Source organism: Vanellus vanellus (assembly GCF_965231255.1).
Source record: "Vanellus vanellus genome assembly, chromosome: 8".
Lineage (NCBI taxonomy): Eukaryota > Metazoa > Chordata > Aves > Charadriiformes > Charadriidae > Vanellus > Vanellus vanellus.
Window position 1 is genome coordinate 17,753,088 of NC_138913.1, and position 23,431 is coordinate 17,776,518.

The following is a 23,431-nucleotide window of genomic DNA, read 5'->3' on the forward strand; positions in this document are numbered from 1 at the left end:
GCTTTCAGGATTTTGAATTCCTTCGTATCTAGGGCATTTGAATCTAAGACATTACAAAAGCCTATCTACATACATAGAGTAGATAAACTCCACTGCAATATAGATCTAATTAAAAAGTCATTGCATTTGTTTTTATGGAAAAGAGGTCATCCTAAATGTTTAATGTATACAATAAAAGGATACAAGAATAGAAAGGCAGAAATAAAAGCAGACAATATTTAGAAGAGCCAAGAAGAAATGAATAAGGAATGGAGACCAACCTGGAAAGTTGGACAGAAGGAAGGAAAAGGGAGACTGCAAGAAGTAAAACAAGGTAACAGGAGAAAAGAGACAAAGTTGACAGCAAGAAAGAAGAAAAAAAACTAAGAAAATATTTTTCTGATCATCCATTAAATCTTCTCACAGAAATGGAAAACTGGGAAGGTTAAAAGGGGAAAGATATTCATACAAATATTAACAACAGTGTTACTTAGAGGCCTTCATATTAATTTATATGAGTTTTAAGTTTGCAAATTCTAGTGGCAATAGCATTAGATCTAGCAGGTATTTTGAGGAAGTCAAGGACATAAACTTGAAGTGCATATCTGTGCTTAATTTCAGTTGTCTTTACTGTCTCATATAATTTGTTATGCTTTGTTTTTTCAACATTTGCAATTTAAAAATAGCGTTCTACTTCATGTCAAGTATATGAGTTAATTATAGCAGACTATGATTTTCAATGCTAGGTGCCTGATGTTAGGCTCCCAAGCCTATGTTTGGATATGAAATAATTAGCCTCAATTTCAGAACTGACTGATCTGAGTCTGCTCAGTACTTATTTAATAAAATTGCTAATGTTCAAAATATTACAAAAAAATTATTGCTATTTAATGCATTAAAAAACCCTCCCATAGAATGCAAAGAATGATCTGGTCCTTTTCCCAAAGGACTTTAAATCAGTAGGCAAGATTGTGCTATCCACACTGATTTCCAGTAGCAAGAGACTATTTCACAAGAAAAACAGCAATGGCATCTGACTCTATGTTTTAAACGAGACTAGAAACCAGACCAAAGGAAGGCATGAGCTGTGGCTCTATGGCATTCACGTGACATAGCAGCCTTCTTTTCTTTTTCATATGTGAAAAAATCTAAGACAGGATTGTGATTTCATTAGATATCGATTGCTGGCTTTTCTGGCTTTAAATTTAATACTCCTGTTAAGATTTCATGTGAGTATCTTCATATGTGCCATATTATGATAATCCACTGTCTGCAGAATAAACAAGGCAAAGTTAGCTATCTCTGTAACTATAAGGATTAGAAATTATACATGCAGAGAAGCTTAAGCATATGACAAATTCTGCGAAACTCTGTAAATCCAATTTTTTTTCTATGGCTGTAGATTCCTGTTGTCAATGTCATTAGTTAGCAGTTTTATCCCTGTTACTGAAACAATATTACAGCCAGAAACTCTGGTTCCTATTGGCCCCAATGCCTACCCTTTTTCTCATTTGCTATTACAGTCCTTTTAGTCCTGGGTGAAATGTTTTCTGTTGTCTTAGCACATTCTATAATAAACGCATCACAACTCCAGCACACACAATCAGTCAGAACTGGCAGTTTCTCAACTCCAGTAAATTCAGAACTGCATGAAGGCTAAATTACTTCTGTCCCAGGAGACTGATTCTTTGAGGTCAAGTCAAGCTCATTAAGGAGAAGAGAGTGTGGGGAAGTTTGTGCTGTAGCCTTTCAGCTGCACATATCGTGCGTAAATCCTTTGAATTTTTTTATTTCTAGAACTGTCCAGAACCTTAACTATTGTACTGCTGGGGTTTATCTGTATTGGCCAAGTACTGTTGTCGGAACACATCTAGCAAACAAGTGTAATCTAAAAACAGGGCATGTAATTGCATTTAGGAGACCGGCAGTCTCTGAGTCCGACCCGTTTTATGAGTTTGGGACCATCACGCCTGCATTTGTGCCATTATTTCAGCATTCACATCCTGCTGTCACTGTACACGCTGCAGTACAGGGCTGTCTTACGCTGCTTAGTTTTACAATACCAAGTACAGATAAGGCCATAGACACCACTGTTCTGTACATGACAATAACAAATCCAATGTCAGACAGATGGTTAAACCTCTATGTAATGTTTCCTTTTCTTTTCCCGTGCAAATGATTCCATTTTAATGAAATGGAAAATACCTAACTTGCTTTACTCCAAACTAATGAATAGGTTAGTGCAATTTTCTAGCAATTTAATGAACAACAGGACCAAAAAAAAAAAAGGGAAAAGAAACAGCTATTCATTCTATCTCCTTGTTGAGTCGGCACCAGCATCGTTATTTTTAATAAAAAGATATTTATGCCTGAAGGACTCAGATTTGTTGAAGCCCAAGAGCTTTTTTCTCTTCCATTCAGTATTTACATATAAAAAGCATCTACTTTGCATATAGTTCCTGTCATTGTCTCTGACTGAATAAGTGTGCATACACAATGTTTACAGGAAATAATGCTGAGATATGTAATTTTTAATATTAAATATTATTTTTAAAGTTATTTTGATGTGTCATTACCAAAAGCAAAAATATACTCAAGAAGGAAGACTGTCAGAAAAACAGTAAAGTGGCCTTAAATGAAAATCTAGTGAAAGAGCATGTTTTATTTGCATCACTATTTCTGTACTGGCTTGGTAGACCTGATATTATGTGGGAGTTTGTGAGGCATTTGGGTGCTGTTGGTCCCCTTATAGCTGTGGGCTTCAGATTCCAGTGATAAGAGGGTTCATTATTCATCATCCCTCACTGCTCACCTTCCTTTCTTGGTGTGAACATCAGCCCAAGCCTCTGTCATTCAACTTATAACATTTGTCAGCTGCATTTCTCCTCAGGTTCTGAGTATCAGCCATATTCAAAATACGTTGATTCTTCCACCACATCACTTTGGACAGCCAATTTTATTTTTTCCCTGTTCATATTAGTAAAATGCCACCCAGCTTCTCATCATCTTGCACATCACCCACTGCAATCTCCTCTCCCCTCTGGTTTGCTTCCCTGTACCTTGCGCACCAAGTAAAGCCCTTTCCAAATGCTACAAGCCACCCATAACGCAGCACAGTCAAGAAACGGCAAGAGTCCTGAGTATCCTCCACATACCTCCCTAACACCTCTCTTCAGCCAGTAATAAAGGATTTCACAACACAGGTTAATGACTTGATTATCTCTCCCCAGATATGGAACAGAGCCAGGGTAAAGATCTAATCTCAGGTGTTATGAGTGGCAGTTAAAAAGAATCTCAAGTTTCCTAAAAACTTATTAAGAACTTGCCTTGATTAAAAAAAGTGATCTTAATGAGATCCGGCTCTTCTCTTCATTTCTCACCTAGTAGGAAATGGTGGCACAAGAGAAACACTTCTACCTTCAAAGAGCTCTCTAATATATATCAGACCATTACCATATGTCTTTGTTTCTGTTTTTTTTTCAACAGAGTTGGCATAGATCCAGATGAAGATCTGAAAGCAGAAGCTGCAAGCCAGGTATGTCAGGATTTTAGACATACATGCTGAACTAAAAACTGTTCAGTGGTTGGCAGATCATGTTTGTCAAAAATAGTGTTATAGCTGAAAATATTTAAAACAGGCAGGTTGAAATTAAAAGGCAGCTGCAACCTACCTATTGTACAAGATACAAAGAGAGGAGATACATTTATTTTTCAGTGTGCACGCACTCATGAAAATTTTGTAACTAAAAACCGTAGAATCATAGAATGGTTAGAGTTGGAAGGGACCTTAAAGATCATCTAATTCCAACCCCCCCTGCCATGGGCAGGGACATCTCCCACTAGACCAGGTTGCTCAAAGTCCCTTCCAGCCTGGCCTTGAACACTTCCAGGGATGGGGCATCCACAGCCTCCCTGGGCAACCTGTTCCAGTGTCTCACCATCCTCATAGTGAAGAATTTCTTCCTGATGTCCAATCTAAATCTACCCTCTTCCGGTTTGAAGCCACTACCGCTTGTCCTATCATTACATGCCCTTGTAAAAAGTCCCTCTCTGGCCTTCTTGTAGGCCCCCTACAGATACTGGAAAGCCGTTTCTTCTCCAGGCCACACAACCCCAACTCGCTCAGCCTGTCTTCATAGGAGAGGTCCTCCAGCCCCCGAGGACCTGCTCCAACAGTCCTTCTTGTGTTGGGGGCTCCAGAGCTGGATGCTGTACTCCAGCTGGGGTGTCTCTATAACTCTCTGTTACAGAGTTCTGAAGAAAATTATAAACATGGATATCCTGAGAGATCTAATAAACAAAATAATAGAAGTATCGCCTTGATAAATCTAAATATTTTTCACCTTCCAAATGCTGCATTTATGGAAATGATACATCTCAGAACAATGTTTAATTCCCTGAAATAAAAAAGGAAACCTGTAATGTTCAATTCTAGTCGGTCAGGTTTCTGAAAATATTTTTCAGTTATTTTTCACATAGAAACCTACATTTTGAAGTTGAAAACTTTAAGGAGGCTATTTAACAAGCTGCAGCTGTTGATCTGTCACCCTCCCTTTTTTGTCATACATGTATGGCATTATTTCAAATGCAGCACTGCCTGCAACAACAGTAGAAATCTATAGAGTCAATACACAGAGACACAATATGTGCTTCAGCATGGTAAGTGGAACAGCAGCAGGACTGGGGAGAAGCAATGTTACAGTTGAAAAGTTGCCAAAGCAAAAAGCAAACAAGGGCCTAATAATAACTGTGTTCCTGTTTCTAGGAAATACCATTCCACGCGCTTTTTTCAGACTGCACAAGCGGAACTTAAATTGAAATCACCCAACAGTGATATAAACGTAGAAAATAAATTGGGGCAAGACATGAACTATTTACTTGAAAATACATCAAAAAGATCATTAGGCAGAATTTTAATGTATCTTATGTACTGAGTATTCTTAACGTTTACACATATCTGAAAGCATTTAGGGTCTCAACTTTCATCAAAACTGAATGGAATTCAGGTGCCTATCATAATCTTTCTTTAAAAAAAAGGAAAAAGAATATTACTCTTATCTGACCATATCCTTAGTTTTGCTACTCAGTCACTATTAAAAGGACTAGCATAACACTCCATTGCACCATGCCAAGATACTGATTTATTTTGAATCTGAGGGGACTAATCACTAATACCACTGTCCTAAGCGTCTTGGTAGGAATTCCTGCAATGCCTCTGCCCAAATTCTGACCAAGGCGAGTACTCAGAAACTTAATCTTAATCCATTCTTGACTGGATTTTAAAGCTATATAATTTCAGAAATTTTCTACTTTGCAGCACTCATGAATTATCAAAGATCAGAGAATACTGAATGCAGTATAAAATTGACTGAATGCATGTTTTGTGAAAACCTCACTTCTTCAGAAGTCGATAGGCATCTAAGTTTCTCCTTCTTTTATTAAAAATGAAAATAATCATGTTTATGAATAACAATAACACATCCAGTGTCCCAGCTGTGCCCTGTGAATTAACACCTATCTCTGTTGACAAAAACCCAGCAATACCACACAGAAGTTGTAAATAAATATAACACCTTTCATGCCCTATCATGTCCAAGTCAGCATCCCTTATAGTAGTGAATTTTACCTTGGAAGATAGTTTTGCTGCTCTGATTATTCTCCCCCCCTCCCCGCGCCCCCATGGTATTCTATTTAAATTTGTCTGATTTTTTGTATTTGATATCTCAATCTTTTACTAATTCAGACCTCTGCTGCATTCTCTGTAGCCCTCTTTGTTTTAACTTGGAACCTATCACAGTTATTCAATTTATGTCAGGTTATTTCTTTTAATTTCCTCTTTCATCTCATCTCTTTCTCATTTCTCTTCTTCCTCTTATTGTCTTTTTTCTTTCCCTTTATTTCGAATATGATGTTTTATACTTTATTTACCTACTTTTCATTTTCTTCCTATGTTAGTGTGTCTTCACAGTGAAAGAAGTCGGTTTTCTTGCATATATCCTATATTAACACGAGTCATCCCTCTAAGAGAATGTCGTTGGCCTTTCCAGACTCACAGGGAATGAAAAGTAACAGCCATACGCAGGGAAGTTCAGGCAAAGCACTTGGCACAAACAAACCTTATACAGGATAAAAAGCGACTCTTTAATGTCCAAGCAAGACACTTATTGATTATGTTTTGAGTTCTTCACAAAATGGCATAGCATTTGGCAGAATATAGGTACCTTGCAAGCCTGAAAGAGTATGCTTTGAACTAAAGCTTGTGATAACTATATGTGTACCGATATGCAGGCAATACTGCTGCACCTTAGAATTGCATTTTAAGGGCCAGGTATTTAACATCAGAGGTTAAGTGTACCTGAATCTTGAACCTTTGGCAAGGTACACAACTTGGGCCATCAAACTACTTAAAATTCTGTCTCCCTCCCCTGACAAAACACAGTGGGGAGGAGCAAGGTGCAGGATGGGACCAACAACAGGGGAATCATCAAAGGCAGTGGTTTGAACACTATGACACTTACCTGCTTTTCATAGGTATAACCAACACATAGCTTGTTTTGAATCCTGCACATATTCTTAAACATCACAAAGAACCTGGACAAATAACATCAAGTGCCAGTATCTACCCCTGCCAGTTAAAGCTCTCACCCAGAACAACTTCAAATCACGTGCCAACAATCAGTGCCATTAATTGGAGCTTTGGGGGAACTGTACCAGAAATAATGGCTGAATCTTCTCAAGAATAAGATGTTTAAAAAACAGCAAAATTAGTGAAAAACAAGCCTCTAGGCTCCTTCCTTCTCATCCAGAGTACTCAGTTAGAATGGGGAAGCTACAAGGTCTGCTGCAGAGATTTGAATCTATCTCCTCTGTGACCACTCTAACTACCATGACATAGGGTATCTTGTTCTGGGAACCTCTCAATCCATATCTGTAACCAGACCTGGATTTTTTTTAGGGGCAAAAAAAGCCTTAAACTCCTTCCACTTTACAAGTACTGTGTCAGAGGCAATAGCAGCTGTATGGCTGCATAACCCTTTTCCTTTCCTACTTCTTCATCTTGATCTCCCTTCTTTCCTTCTTTTCCCTTCCACAAAACTAATTTTTCTCTTCTCTGAAAGAATTGGATTTATTTAGTCAAGAATTCCATGTGCACGGCTGTTTCTGGACTCCTGATTATGCTCACTGCTCTATTCTAGGTTGGCTCACCCAGTAATTTCAGCAGTCAGCTAGTAGAAAATTCCAGTTTGAGTTGTAAGACATGGAACCCAGGGCTCCTTCCCTAGCAAAGGTGTAGAGCCTTTTAATGTACAATTACCATCTGGACTTCACCGTGCTGTGATCTCATCCATCAAAAGTGTCTCTCAATTTCTTTGTCAGTTCTGCCTTGCCTTTCCTTAAATGTGTTTATCATCAAATCGTTATCATACTATAAGCATAAACAGAAGAAATAATAGCCTGATATTTGTATTCATTTATTTATTGATGGACTGTCGTAACTCACTTCTGAAGGAACTTAATTACATAATATATAATGCAGATAGTAATATATATTATTGTATAGAAAATAACATAAAAATAAACAAAAGCAGTCAGTTTGCTGCACATCACATACATTCCGAGTATAAACACCACAAGCTAAGACTGATAAGCAGAATGCAGGATACATAATCACTACACAGAGTTAAAAAGTTGATCTATTTAAAAAAGGCAAAAGCTTTTATGGAAGTGGGCTTTTTAACTAATTTCCCATAAACAAAGGTAGTCGAAAGCATATTTTGTTCAGATGGTTAGTGTGTCTCAAATTCTGCTATGTTAAATCTCTGTCAAGACAGTGTAAGAATTTATTTTCTACAAGTATTTTGGAAAACTGTTGTAGATGTAGTATTGATCTCGGGAGAAAACTAAATGGCCTGCAAAACACCTATCAATATCATCTCTGTCAAACTAATCTTCATAGTTTATTTAACCACCTCTATATCATTATTAGTATAATAAGGAAATTATTTATACTTTCCCCATCAGTTTCATCTGCCAGCCAATCGGTGAATTTATTGCAAGTGGCTAATGAGAATAATCTCCATCTGGGTAATTCCCAAGGGTGGAGGAACATTGGCATTCTCACTTTCCAGAGAAAAATTTTTGGCCCAGAAGATTGTCTCCCATACTTTCACCTCTCTGAACTGTAGGGAAAGTGAAAAGTTTTAAAATCCTACGACACAAAGATCTGCAATAGCCCAAAAGCCTTCAAACTGACATCTCCAACAATCCCTTACCTGCAGTGCTTCTGGATGAGCTGCACTATAGAGAGCTACTCAGATTCCCACTAACGCAAAAGCTGATGAGACAACACAGATTTCATATACAAGAGTGAGAAGGTGCAACACTTGTCACACTCCATCTTCTTCCCTGCTTCAGCCTCCCCAGTTGCTAGTGGAAGTTGCTAAAATACTCGATTCAGTAACAAGGAACCAGATGCCAAGAATAATATTTGGCCTATTTGGTGCATTTGTAAGTTTGCTGTGACCACATTTGGCATTAACAAAATCAGCAGCAGCTACGGTTTCTGTCTCCATATAACCTTATTCAAAACTCAGTGAAATCAATGTAAAAGTTCCTATATACAGATTGGCTTGGAACTAGACCTTATAGTTTCAAGGATCAGACCATTGACATTATTATCATCAGCCAATTTACATGCATGTTAATATATCAAAGGAAATTGATTTTTAATGTATTATTAGATTAAAACATAGAAATTATTAGAAAATGGGTTTAAAATTGCATAAAGAAAAACATTTCCATTAAAAAATAATCTAACCTTCAGCAAAACAGAAACAAGACAGTAATGAAGTATCCTTAGAGAACTGGTAATCCCATTCCTAATTTCATCCTGCCACTAATTCTTCCACCGGTACTGATGTGATGCCCTGAGTACAACCAAACTATCTTCGTAGAGAAGATTGTGTCTCTTGTATTATTCTAAATTATGACCCTGAGCAAAAGGACAGTCCATCTATCTACCTGTGCAGTGCATCCCAGAATTAGCTTGCAGAATGGGTAGCAGTGTTTTGAGTCTTGTTGATGCTTATAAATAACCCTGTTTCTCCTGCTGTGATCCTCTCCCCTCAGAAAGAAGCACAGAAAGAAAAGTAGTGCCATAATTATTAGAATATCATGATCCCTTTGGGAATGACATTTTGTTAGCCATACACAAATAGCATCTGATCCTGTAGGAGTAAACTGAATTCGTCCCACAATGGCAATTAAATCGAAATATCATTTTATTGATCTCAGAATATAGTGCTTCTCAGCTGCTTAATAAAATTGGAATCATTAATAAAAGTAAATGCTGCGCTCTTCCAGTGAGTATATAGCAATAAGAAATGTGCTATATGAGCCAATTTGCTCCTGAACTGATTCACAGAGATGACATTTCTGCAAAGAGGCTTTTTTAAATTAAAAAAAAAGAAAAAGCAGTTAAATTGTAATTTGCTTTGACATGTATTTTTAATATTGGAACTTCATGATTTATTTATGTTATAAAATGCTTTTCACGTTCTTCATTCATTTATTTTGTAGAGCACATCTAACTTGGATAAAAATACAACCAAAGCTGAGAGTGCATGGCTGTTCAGAATATGGTATGGCTTTGATCACAAGTATCCTTTTCTGTTATAACCCACAGATGAAAGTTGCCGTACAACTGGCACCGTCAAAATATTTACAAATCCAAAAGTTATTATACTTCTAAAAAATAAAAACCTAAACATATTAAAAGAAATTGCATTTTTGTAAGGGGAAGAAATCTTGAAATTTCAAAGAAACAGAAGGTCTAGAGAAGCAGGGCAGTGCAGTTGTAGTACATTCCTGATTGAGGCTATGAGGAGTGAGAACAAGTTAAACAGCTCTGCCCTACACTAATATATAGTCAATAGGTTTAAATAAATTAACCTTTTTAAATTCCAGGATAAAACTAACCCAATTATTAATCTGATATGCTATAAATTCTGTGTCTGGGAAACCAGAAGGCTGGAGACTGAAGCAGCCCAATGGCTGCTGCCTGCCCACATATTCACAAAGCAGCGCTCCCCAAGAGAAAGTAAAAATAAGACCATGCTGGTTTACCCATACCTCTTACAAACAGAGAAAGAGGCACCCATTGTGAAGACGTAGCTTCCCAGGACTTCCCTGAAGCTCATACTTTCTATTCCCCAATTCCCAAGCATTTGTGCTTCTATTCACATCCCTACTGAGGCAACTCTCTCACAGCTACATCCTTCCAAAGCCAAGGGCAAGCATACACTCTTTGACACCCATACTGTCACAAATGCCTCTGCAAAGATGGCCAAAGCTACCATTGTAATTTATTGTCATTTCAAGCTGGTTCTGCAAAGGCTTTGCGTAGCTATCAGTAAGATCCCACAATAACAATCATGCCCTAAGCCTTTAACAGAGATATGCGATGAATATAAGGAGAAGCCCATCAGCTACTTTCTATGCGTACCGGCTCAGGAGCTAAACAGGCAAAGCTCTACCAGTAGTCTCCATTATTTCATAGCACATCTGTTGCTCCATTGCCCCGCACTACTGAGTAGAGATTAATGTTCAGGCTACATGTATGTTTTTCTGATACTAGCTGCTGCAAACTAGGATGAAATATTTCAGCCGATAAAATGTAACTCTTTGGGAATACAGCTTCCTTAGAGAGTTCAAGTGAAGTTATCCTTCAGAGAGACTTTTGATAGAAAAAACATCTTTTTGGTTAAAAATGAATGTATTGCCCTAATACATCTACCAGAGCAGTTTTAAGGGCCAAAAAGCACTTAGCATTAAAATGTTTCCCTAGGATAATTCTTCAAGAATACTTAGAAATAGTAGGTGAATGCTGTATAGAGGGGGAAAATATGTTTAAATGTTAATGCTGAGTACCAGCATAACTGGCTGTAAGTACTACACAGTCCCACTTCTTTCGCAGAAGGAATAGCCTATGGTTGTGGTATATCTTAGAAACTTAAGTCAGAAGGAACAGATGAACAGGAAAAAAAAATTGCTCTGAAGGAAAAAAAAAAAAAGAGAGAGAAAGCAAGAAAATGTGGAGGGCATGAACAGGACAGAGGCATGAGTTAAAAAAAGACATGAAAGAGACAACAAGGGTAGAGCTAGAAAACAAGGGACAGATGCAGAAGGGAAAGAGAAATCAATATGAAAGAGTCTGACAACAGTAAATGCAAAATGAAAGAACCATAGAAGGCACCAGAAGCACTACTTCTCAGAGATTATCTCTATGGTAGAGATCTTGAATATGGATGCCTGGTGCTTTATTCTAGAAAGTCTGCTTTCCATGTATTTTGCATATTAAGAAAATATTTTAAATGATTTAAAATATTCTTAAAAAGAACAAATTTATTAATAAGTGTCAATCTTGCTTCAAGCCATCATATTCTTTCTCTAGAATTCAGATTTCCAGAGATTATAGCCCTGCCATTATCCTAAAACATATTTTTATTACAAATAATACTTCTACATTTTACTAATCCTGAAAACCTATGCCCATATACCTGCACAGAATAATGGTTCAACCCACTAATGCTCTGAGCATTTCTTTGGTATGACTATTTCTGAAAGACATTCTTTTCAGGGAGAGAGAAATTATCCACCCAAACTTTCTTTTGCCTTTCCCTGCCTAACATTACAAAGCTGTGCTGCTAAATTTAGAAGGAGAAATTGTCACGTAGCACAGTATTTGTGCCCAGTGCAAGACTGCATAGAGGTTTATGATAAAGTTTTCGAAGAAAAGATACAGCAAAATAATAATCTGTCTTGTTATATACTTTGAAAGCATACAAGACTGTGACATTTCTATAGTTTGACATTTGCTCTTAGGCATTAACACAAATCTACCCACTCTTCTGGCAATAACATCTCTTATACCTATTTATTTCACAAGGGAAAAGCAAGAGGGTGGAAATATCACTGAGGAAATCAAAAAGTTGTGCTGTTTCTTGCTGTCCTTGTGAATGATTTCCATTTAGTTTGGTGGTCTTAAGGAACAGCAATGTGCCACGCTGGGGTAGAACTACACACACACACACAAAAAAAAAACAAAAAAAAAAAAACACCACAAACCTGAAATTCTGTTTGAGAATTGAGTTTTATTTTTATTCTGAAAGAAACACTAGGAGCCTGATCCAGAGCCACCTGGGTTCAATAAGGGTTGTTTTCTTTAAGCAAGTATCTTTGAATCGGGTATTGACACCTAAGAAAAACATACCATTCTCTAAAATCTAAGCTAAGAAATGTTAATATTGGAATAATAAAAATGAAGAACAGATCATTTAAGTACTTAGAGGTATCCTCTTGGATTTTCATCTCAATAATTTAGACAAGGAAAATGCAAAATAAAATACTTGGTATCTGACAGTGGATAAATTCCAGTGCATTTATTTGAACTTCTTTGTTTTTACAGCTTACAATGCATTACCATTTGAAGCTATAATAATCTACTTAAGGCTAGTGGAAAAGTGAGGGAATAAACAAAAGTATTTCAAGAATTTATCAGGGAAAAAACCCCGATATCTATAATCCAACACTATATACATGGCTTTATTTTGTTGTTTGCGGTTTTTTGAGGCAGATGTAGCCAAGTTTAGCTAACAAATGAATAAGTAAGTGGAAATTCCATCCTGCAAGGGCAAGAACCTGTGTATATAAGGGCAGAGCACAAATGGTCAGCACAGTTGTCCCATTCCAGTCCAGAGCATCCCACAATAAAATCATAACTTTGCTCCCAGCTAGCAGAAATTTCCTTCTAACTCTTCTCAGTCCCAAACCTCTTTACTTGCTTGCTCCAATAAATACCACTGGCTTTTGGCTGCCTGGTCCCAAGACATTCCTGACGAGAGACAGAATTCCTTCTCTACACAGGCCTGTATTCCCAGTTACAAGCTACTGCTAAAAATGAAGGTTAAATTAATATAATAAGCGTCTTGCAAAAAACATACACCTGTTTTTGCACCTACTATAGACTAAATTCCTGCAATCATTTCTGGTTTAACATAATCTTATACAAAGCTTTTGTCCACTAAGCCTTCTTTCTCTATGTTCATATAATTCTCACTTCCTCATATGGGGGCATTTTTGCTCTCGCTGGCTGTTGTGTAGCATCAGTCAGGAAGATGACTACAATTGTTCTGCCGGCTTCTCATGCTCTATACTGAGAGGAGAAGGAAGGATTTGGGATTGCCGCACTAAAACACAGAAATGTAAAATTGACCAAAACTGAAGACGAAAAAAGAGAGCATAATGTACGTGCTAAGATGTTTCCATCCCTAAATGCTCACCGTCTTCATAAGGAGAAGCCTACATTATGTTGCAGGATATGTACTTTAATAGTACACACTGACACTTGCATTGAGAAAAAAATAGTTATTGCGTAACAGGAAAAGGTATGCAAGATTACAATAGAAGAAAGCAAGAAGGGAAGGAAGAGGGACAAAGACTTCAAACACACGGTAAGTTTCTTTGAATACTTAACAAGTGTTAAATTGCGAGACATGGGCCTTGGGCCCACCTGCAGCCAAGTCCAATCATTTCTTTTCTGACAGCGGGGTGAGGGTGAAATTGTGCGCGATATGGTCCTCCGAGACTAAACAACATGACCAGAGCACTACTGCTGCCTATCTCTGGCACATGTGAGGGGTGAGAGGGAGCAAGAGAGAGAGACACTAACTCTTATCAGCTGGCTACCATGGGTATTATAACCATTGCAATCACAGGCCTAGAGCATCCCCGATACTGCTCCAAGCTCCCAAATAGCAATGTAACTCTCTAACTTGCACAGCACTTTGGTTTTCGAGCTGCTCACATGCACACTATGGCAAATAGAGTAGTAGGAGGAGAGCTTTCTCCTTCTTTACAGATTTCTTTTCAATCTAAGGATCTAACATGTAGTTACGCTGAATAGAAGCAGGAGTCTGGGATAGAGTGAGCCAATTCTCCATAAAGCAACTTCTGAAAGTGTTTCTACTTGAACTGCAGTTATCCATCATTCAGATGCATTCCTTTCAGTTTAAAAAAAGGTTGTTTTTGTCCTTTGCACTTACCTGAAATCAGTCAGCCAAAAGGAATTGTATTATTTGTAGACTTCAAAAGTTTATCCTCCTTAACTTATCAGGGCACCTATCATTTTGTGTCTCCTATGCTTTGTACGTGGATAAAACAGACAGAATGGCTGCTTATGAACTAAGATAAGTACTATTCTGTGCCTGCGAGAAAATGGAAATGCTACTAAAAGCAAAAGTCCATTCCAGGGTGAACTGACAATCAAAGAAAAATTCAGCATTTTTTGGTCTTCAGCTGAATTTTCCTTATGGGATGACTCGCCACTCTCATATCAGAGACAGACATCTTTGGAAGGAAAAGACAAGAGGCTGTAAGCATGCATGTGCACACCATTTTCTTTTAGCTGCTGGAAAAGGAAAGGATTCTTAATTACATTCTGATTTGGTGACAAATATTCTGACTTCAGTGACAACAGCAAAATAGCACATGGTATCCTAGTTTTGGACCGGAACCTCGTTTTGCTAGATAGTTTTCAAAAAGAATAGACAATCTTATCTCAGAGAGACTTCAGTCTAATTAAGAATGAAAGAAGCATCAGGTAATGCAATGTAGGCAAATTCAGGTAGCACACAAACTTTAATGTGGAATTGGCTAGCAGGAAGCGTAGACCTCATAGCACAGATATGCCAATAGAGCTCAAGAGTTGGTTTTGCAGGTGTTACAAGAAGATCGTAAAAGCTGAGGGGAAAGCACAAATCCTAGTAAATGCATTATAGTGGATATGATAACACAAACATGACGCAAGAACAGCTGACTGACTATATCGTGAGGCTTTCTCAAGTACCGCAAACTTCAGCAGGAGAGGGTCCCCAGAAGGTATTTTAACATTAGCAGCAATTGCTTGAATTCAGTTCAAAACTCATTCCAACAACACATTTTCAAGCACGTGATCTAGAAAAACTCATTGTTGTTTTTACAGCACAGATAATCAGTATATCTGATTTGGTGCTATTTCCTGACCCTTTCCAAGGACGCAAGATTGTTGAAACTCTGCAAATTATCCTAATAAATAAACATGGCTAATGATTAACTAGAATAATAAGTGACCTCGGTTTGTCCTCCATTCACAGAAAGAAACCTGGATAAATAATTCTTAAACAATTCCACACTGTATATGCAAGTAAAATAATTCTTGTTTGTAAAGTTTCTCTCATGTCAATTCTTTGAAAACCTCTTTCAAGTCCAGGTATTTTTAGAAGAAAACATTATTAAACATGAGTTGAATACTAAGTATGAACAAAGTTAAATACAGTGTGCTAAACAAAAAATTGCTGTTTCTTTTTACAGTATTTGATATATTCTCCTTTTCACCCTTCCATTGCATAGAGACATATGTAAAGATTATTTGTCATTGTTTCTTGTTATTTTTATTGCAAAATATAAGTCTTTGAACCCACCCTTTCCCCACCATGATCCTGAAGGAAGAAGGGAGCTACAGGAATTTTATTTCCACAAAACACAAAAGGAGTTAAAGTTTGACATTTTTACTATATAGTTTTTTGATTCTGACGCTAAGATTCAATAGATTGCAGAAAGGTCTATTTACATGTTTAAAATTGAAAAAGGGGGCAAAAAAATTTAGTTAGGGAGAAAAGGAACTGACAAGGGAAGACAATAGAAAAATCAGATTCTTTTTCATAGTCTAATTTTATCCCTTATATAAAATACAAAAACATTCTGGAAGAAGACTTTTTTTTTTTTGCCAAAGGCTTTTACTTTGCTAGTAGCAAAGCCATTATATCAAATGTCTTGATTTCTTTAAAGCCTTCATAGTAGTATGCAGTGCTTTTGCTTTTAAGGAAAGAAATAAAGAGACACGTGGGGGAAATTTTGTGGGATTTAAAAAAAAATCAATGTTCAAAATAATGGTTAAACAGTGCAAGCATGGAACAAGTAGAGAAGGAGAGCATGTCATTATTATTGCAATCTGAGAAAAAGGGAAGCGCTTTAATGTGAAAAGAGATCCACAGTAAAGTCAAAGAAAAAAAAAACCAACATTTTGTAAGCCGTTATCGAATCCTTGTTGTCATCCATCGGAGACATGCTGGGCCAGGTTCTATTTTCTGTTCTTTGCGTCAAATGGTCATTGATTTTTGTAAGAGTTTTGCATGGTATCTAAGGCAGAACCTGGCCTACAGCTTATTCTAGACAACTTGGTGTATAATCACCAGCTTTTCTATTTAACGTCCTAGCTTATTTGAGGTAGTATACCTTTTGTTTGTGCTGTTCGAGAGGTTCTCTCAATTTCTGATAACAAGGACCACAAGTGAATATAAAGATTGTTTTACAGACCTCAGTGGCCCCACATAAATGCATGGGGTTTTATGCAACTATGTCACTTTCATGTAAAAAATATATTAAAATGCATTAAAATCTGCAATAGCTAGAAACTATAGAAACTTCAATCTTCATCCCACAAGGAGTTCTAAAATTTAAAAATAAAGTTTTTCATGGAAGAAATATAACATTTTAATCTTTCCAGTACAAAACAACTCCAAAGCTAATTTTAAAAGGCAAAGTTTGGGGTTTTTTTTGTAAGTATTTCTGAAATGTTTCCGAGGCTCATCAGCTGCATAGGAGCCTGCAGCCCACCAAGTAGGTCAGAAAATTGAAAAAAGGTAGAGAAGTAGAATTGGAGCCTCTGGAGCCCTAATAAATCTGGCTTTTGCAGGTCTCTCAGCAGAGGCTGTTAATGTGCCAGAGCCAGCGGAGTAAAGGGGAAGGGGGCAGGAAACAGGTAAAGCTTCTGTCTACAATGCTGCTGAAAGTGACTTTTTTTATTTCAGCTAACCCACACTTCAGACACAGAGATAACACATCTGAAAAGTTTTGACTAATTTCCGTCAGTATGTTTTAGTGGCTGGCATTAAAGCAGCCCCTTTCTCAGCAAAGCACCCCTACGTGCTTCATGCCTGCCTGTGAGTGGTCAGTCGCCCTGACCTAAGGAACCTTTGCACTACACCCAAGAGCTGAAATATCTGAGCCATGCCTCCCAGATTTACACCAAGGGCCATTTCTGAAGCTATTTAGCAGACCAGTGGATGCTTACAAGTCCCACCAAGAGCATGTAGCACTTTCTACAACCAAAACCTCAGTCAGGCAATCAAGCTTACAGAACCGTTTTCATTTTTTCTCTTAATGTTATTTTCAGCTGTATGAAGGCACCACATACAGCTGTAGCATGTTAAAACTAGACAGCGTCAAGATTTACACTTCAGCATAAAAGAAATTCAGCACATATGCTACCGAGACAGAACTAAGTACAGAGGATTCCTCTTACAGGCATATTTTATACAGAGGTGCTATATTAATAACTATTGTCCAAGAGCCATATATTCCTGCACGGACAAAAGATACAACTAGAAAAATTGCTACATTTAAAAAACCACCATCCAGTTCTGCAGCTTACTTCTGCCTGCATAGCTATGTGCTACAGTACCTTTCAAATCAAAATACAGAACTATCTAAACTCTCAGAGTTATCTAAAGCCTAGTGAAGTAAATGGACTCACAGTTTATTGACCTCAATAAATATAAATAAATAAATTATAGGTCAAGCCATCTTAGTGGCTGATTTCACTGATAATTATTAACAATGTATGACAATTTAATTTTGCTTTATTTTTTCCTCTCCTTCTCACTTTATTATTACATCATACTGTAGTCTGAACATACAAAGAAGCAGAAGCCTAGACTTGTATTAGTCCACTCAAGCATGAAATTATAGTTTGTTGGCTGACAATACTTAACAGCACCCAGGAGACCTAAATATGATATAAGAGTACCGGAAAATTATAACATAGATTTAATCAAGCATAACTTAAAACCTTCTTTCAAGTCTTATTATTTCATTTACAGCCCTGCGTGTGCAAAAAGTTACTTTGCATTAAATCTAAAGTGGTTTTAGATGTTCTTTTGCATGTGTATCTTTCACTGTTGCCTTTCCAGTCACTTAGCACATATCAGAATGCTTGGATGCGCATGCAGCACATGCTGCATATGTAATACCATCTATAAATGGCACTTCTTTTACAGCGGCAATTGTCACAGCAAGATATTGCTAATTATAACATCACCTAAGCAAGAAATTGGTAGTACTTCCTAGTAAGGGTCTGTTGTTAATGTTAAATTACAGTGGTGTTCCTGTAAAAGCTGTGAGACTAAAGGAATTCAGTATGATTAAGGTTATTAACAGGAATGCCAAAGGGCACGTTAATGATTTTCCATTAGAAAGTATTCTTGAACTCTTTTACGGAAAGCTAATATCTGGATGCAAAACCCTTAAAGTTACTGACACGTTCCAGTGCCTTCAGTGGGTGTGGATGAGACCTTCAGTACTGGTCTTATTTGGAAGTTAAGTCTGTGTATTGGCTTTCTTCCCACTTTAAGTGGTTGCTCTGGAAAAAGCACTGTTAGTATCCTTAGTTTGCGTTGGCTATGATAGTTTTGAGTTGAGTTAAACCGCGTTAGCACACTCTAACACAGAACCACCAAAGGCAACTGTGTGTGGGGAAAAAAATTGTTTCCCTCTAATTTTAAGAACACTCTGGCAATCAGTGATTCAAAATAATGCAATTCTTGACAGAGGAGAAACTCAAGAGCCATTTTCTATTTTCTGGTATTGAAATAGGTGCCTGATTCACTAGAACACATGCATCATCACACATTCAAATATACTGCAAATCAACCAGTCTTAGTACCAGTTCTTAATTCAGCACTTCTTCTAAAGGGCATGCTAAGGGAAGGTGCAGGGGATAAATCAGAAGAATGAAAATACTGATTTAGGGCTGACTACAAGTTTGCATGAGGTATTGCAGCAGATCGTCACATCTTATGACCTTGCTTTAACTATTATTAGAGAACAGGAGAGTCCCAAACAGGGGAGACAAAGGCTGCCTTTCATCTTACACTATGCTACAAGATTCAAGTACAATGGAAATCAGAGCATAGTGCCCATAGGAACACAGTCTCTTACTTTAGATGCCTAAAAAAAATCAGCAGAGCACTTCTGAAAATCAAGGCTGTGGCCTTTTATTTTTCATAAATGTAGACCTATAACTCAGGAACCTCTTGATTTCTGTAGATTCAAGTTATCCTAGCAGAGTTGTGTTTGATTTTTTTTTTTTTTTCTGTAAAGCTAGCACCATTCCTTCAGGCTGAACACGTTTGTGGGTCTCTCAGTGAAGGCTATTTGACAAAACTTATCATCCTGACCTTCTTTGCGCAGTATGTTCTACTTAGTTACTCATAGTAAATATGGCATTCAAATTTATATAATGTTCTCCTACAGGCCCAGAAGCTGAAAAAATTTTGGTGACAGTATTTTTAGAACTTTATCAGTACACATCTGTTACTCTCCATTCTTAGTGACAAAGGGTCATAGGAAGATATTATGACTTAGAGGGTTTGGTCTGTGACAGAATGGGACAGCACATTTATTTTTATGAACTTTGTTATTTCTGCTTCTAGAAAAAGGAGCCATTCCTCAAAATGAACAGTAGAGGAATAGGTGGGAGCACAGAACATTTTCAGTTGCTTTCTTTGTGGTTTGGTCACAATTGGTCATATAGCTGTGCAGAGGGAGAAGAATTATGATAGACTGAAAAATAATAACTTTGACAAAATGTATATAGTTTACCTAAAAGATCATGAGAATAATACCAAAACGTTGTGGGTTCAATGTCCTGGAGCTACTATTTCAAAAAGCAAGAAATACTGTCATGGAAGGTTAGGAAATGCATACTTATTTACATGAAGGAATATAATAAGTACTTTGGTGAATTTTTTTTTTAACTTCTGCTATTATATCTGATGAAAAAAGTTTTAATCTATTAAATATTTGTTTAAAAATTATTGCAAAGGATGTATTCTTTATGCAGACCAGTTTTACAGACTTTTTTTTTTTGGTCTTCCGTGTAATTATGTACTGAGAACACAGTTGTGCTATGAATAGTAAAATCTCAATCAAATTCTATGAAGTTCCTAGACAGTACTGATGGACTTTGAGAGTTTTGCTGTATGTTCATTAGAAATTTATATGGGGTGTTTTATTCAATCTGCGAAAAGCAACCAGGTGACTTTCTGAACTGATTCTTTACCACATTATGGTGCTTTAAATATTTAATTTTGGATGCAGAAGTAGGGAAAAACAGTTGAAAAATGAAACATTTCTCTACACCTTTTGAAATATGAAATTTCTTAAAATAACCCACTGACGTTGACCATAATCTTGAGATTTCAAACAGTAAATCATTATTTATTATATCCTCATCATTAGCCAAACTTCTGCTCAGTACCATTTTAAGGAATAGAAAAAGTCCCAGCTTTGCAACATCTATAAGTAGTTCAAGAAGAGATTCCTTCCTTGTTTCATTTTGTGTTTGGTACATCACTAAGAACCGGTGGTCTAAATTTAGAGGTGATTTGAACTGCAATTGTTACGCTGGTGTAATATCATTAACTTGAGCATAGTCTATTAGTCTTAGTTTATACCAGCACAAGAGAAGCTATCAATGCATACAACCTTCAAAAGCCTTTCATTATACATGTCTTTGGCTTCAGTGTCTTGAGTCTCAGTTACGCTAGGTAAAACAAGGCATCCCTATTCACGTCCACTGCTCCTCCAAACTAGTTGGAAAGAAACTCCCTCCGTTCTACATTGATTTAAGTAGGATTCTTTAAGAAGAAAGTAAGGGAAAGTAGATTTTTCCACAGCTATTGCGCTACCCTACATAGCCTTGGTCATGAAACTGCTTATGCTTTCTCATTCTCCAGTGACCAGCCATCAGGTGGGAAACAGGGAGCACGACCCTAGAGTACAGAAACCTGGTTTACACTTTAACTGTTGACTGAACACCTAAAACCAGTTTGAGGAATTTTGAACAGTAATGATAAGCCCTAATATTTTCAACGTGATTAAGATAAGAAGTGACAGACCCTTCTTCAATGGGGAAGCACAGAAATGGGTTTTACTCATAAAAAGCCCAGTATGATTTATTCAAAGGTTGAGTCCTCATTAAAGATACAGAACAGTGCATGTCACTAATGGTTAAGGCTTTGAAATTCTTTGTGGATTATTCACTGAAATTTGCATTGCTACACAGCGTAAACTATTTTTGGATTCTGCATAAATAGAATATTTAATATAGAATTACATTATAATGAAATATGCGATAATGCAAGTACACATAAAGGGCTTTTCATGTACTTCAGGCATCCAAAAGTTTCAAATGCATAAAATATAATTACACTTGCTGCACAAATGACTGCATATCAGGTTCATTCACATTTAATTAAATAACTCAGATGTAAAAAATACATATATATATACGGTCTGCTAAGTTATCATTAAACTGCTATTGATAATTTGTATCATGGCAAATATCAGTGGGAACTGGAGTGAATAAAGATGTGATTGGTCTTCAGGGCTTGGTCCTTCTAGCTAAACTACAGAATTATACTTTTTGCTATGCGGAAAATGCTATTAGTTAATGATCCATGAAAATGCAGATAAAGGAACTCTGGATCTGATTGTTCCACAGGTTGCTACACAAATTTAAAGCAGCAATATAAAGCTACAGTTTTTATGTTTAATTACCTGTGATACTCAATTCAATAATATCTTAAATCTTGAAATATAAGGAAAGAATGAAAATAATATGAAAAAATATAAGTATTTTACTACATATTTGTATAATACTATACATAATAATACATAATATTACATAATATATATGTACTTTCCAATATTTTATAACAACATGCATGTAGTCCATATTGAATATAATATTTTTCAGCTATCATTTCCCCCTTTCATTCTCACTTAGACAATGGTGCAGTCTCAGTAACAGGATTCAAAAGACAAAGCATGGCCTCAACACAGGCTGGTCTCTGTCTTGCCTGCTAGGATACTCTTTCAGGAAATAGAAACAGTTGATTCAAACCCTCTTGGGCTAAGAGGAACCAAAAATCCTGATCTTCCACTTCCCCGATCGGTGCTTTAACACCTAGGCTATTATGTAAAAAACAGCCAGTAACTCACCTGGCAGCTGAGATTTTTTTGGTTGAGTTCACTACTGTCTCAGTGAGTTAGGGATGGTACAAGGACACCTAACTTATCATGTCACTCTAGGAAATAAGGCTGAAATGAAATACCTCTAGAATCCTGTCCAAGTTACAGCGATACTAAGGTGTCTACCTCTTTGATGCCTCTCTTCCCCGCCCAGGTTGCTTCTTAGCATGCATAGGGATATGATTAGGAACCTAAGGAGATTTGTGGCTAATAAAGGAGGTGACTTGTGGTTTATTCTTAACAGGGTAAAATGCCAACTCTGCTCATTTTATTAGACTGTACATCTTCAGCAATATTTCCAAGAACATAAGGGACAGCTGAAAATTACATTTTTATTTTAACTTCTTATATAGTAATAAATACACCTCTATGTTTTTGCTTCAGGCTCCGTTGCTACAGATCCAACAGGAATGGTGGTGTTTTCACTTTTGCACATAGAAGAGCTAGATCCGTTTTTTTAAGCATAAATGGATGCTTGCATTATGGTTGCAACTACAAAATAAGCATTATGTCTTGGACTGCCTTTTCAGTCTTTCTCTGTCTACATATCCACCCTTTCTACAGCACAGAACAAGAATCTTTTACTAGTTCCAATAATGACACATTTACAATGTTTTTCTAACATTAGATACGTCTGATCAAAATAAGCACCTCCTGGACCAAACCTTACCACACTCAGTCCAGACACATAGCAGTTCTTCCGAGAGCACACAACACCCCTTCATCACACAGTGGCGTTTACAGTAGTAGTCTTACTGACTTGGTCAGATCAAACCTGACACAAGGCATAAAGAAAGTTTGGAGTGTGATTTCATGCACAGAGTGGCAGGTCCAATCGATACAAATGAGCAAAAATGACTACACATTCACTAGCAAGCAGGCATATGCTTGCTTTGCCTCCGTGTGCAAGGTGATTGCAATCGGAAAGCTACACCGCACAGAAGAGCAGTGCCAAGCCGGAGCTTCTATCTCCTGAGTGCACGTGGCAGGAAAAGACCGAGTAGGTCTGCTATGAAATACAACTAGGAAGCAATGGCTGTAGCAAACAGCCATCGATCAGATCAGGTTGGAAGCTCAGAGCAAATGCATCACAAATGCTTTCTCAGGAGTTCCTCACCTGGGACCCAATCCCATAACCTGTCCCTGAAAGGTGCGCAGTTCCCTAGGGTGGGGAGGGGAGTTCCTGCGGCAGAAGCCTCAGCAAGACCTTGCTGCCCCCAAAACCTCCCTCTCCGCAGCTGGGGAGATATGCTATGAGCTT

At 37.3% G+C, this 23,431-nt stretch overlaps 1 protein-coding gene across 1 annotated transcript in view; it reads left to right on the plus strand.

Annotated features, from left to right (window-relative positions):
* Positions 1-23,431, plus strand: part of SLC9A9 (solute carrier family 9 member A9) — a gene marked incomplete at its 5' end in the record, with an annotated part of 207,296 nt that overhangs the window by 145,604 nt on the left and 38,261 nt on the right. Inside the window, 2 exons of the mRNA XM_082487179.1 lie at positions 3,466-3,514; positions 9,559-9,638. Of these exons, the coding sequence (XP_082343305.1) occupies positions 3,466-3,514; positions 9,559-9,638 (129 nt within the window). The remainder of the gene's footprint in view (positions 1-3,465; positions 3,515-9,558; positions 9,639-23,431) is intronic.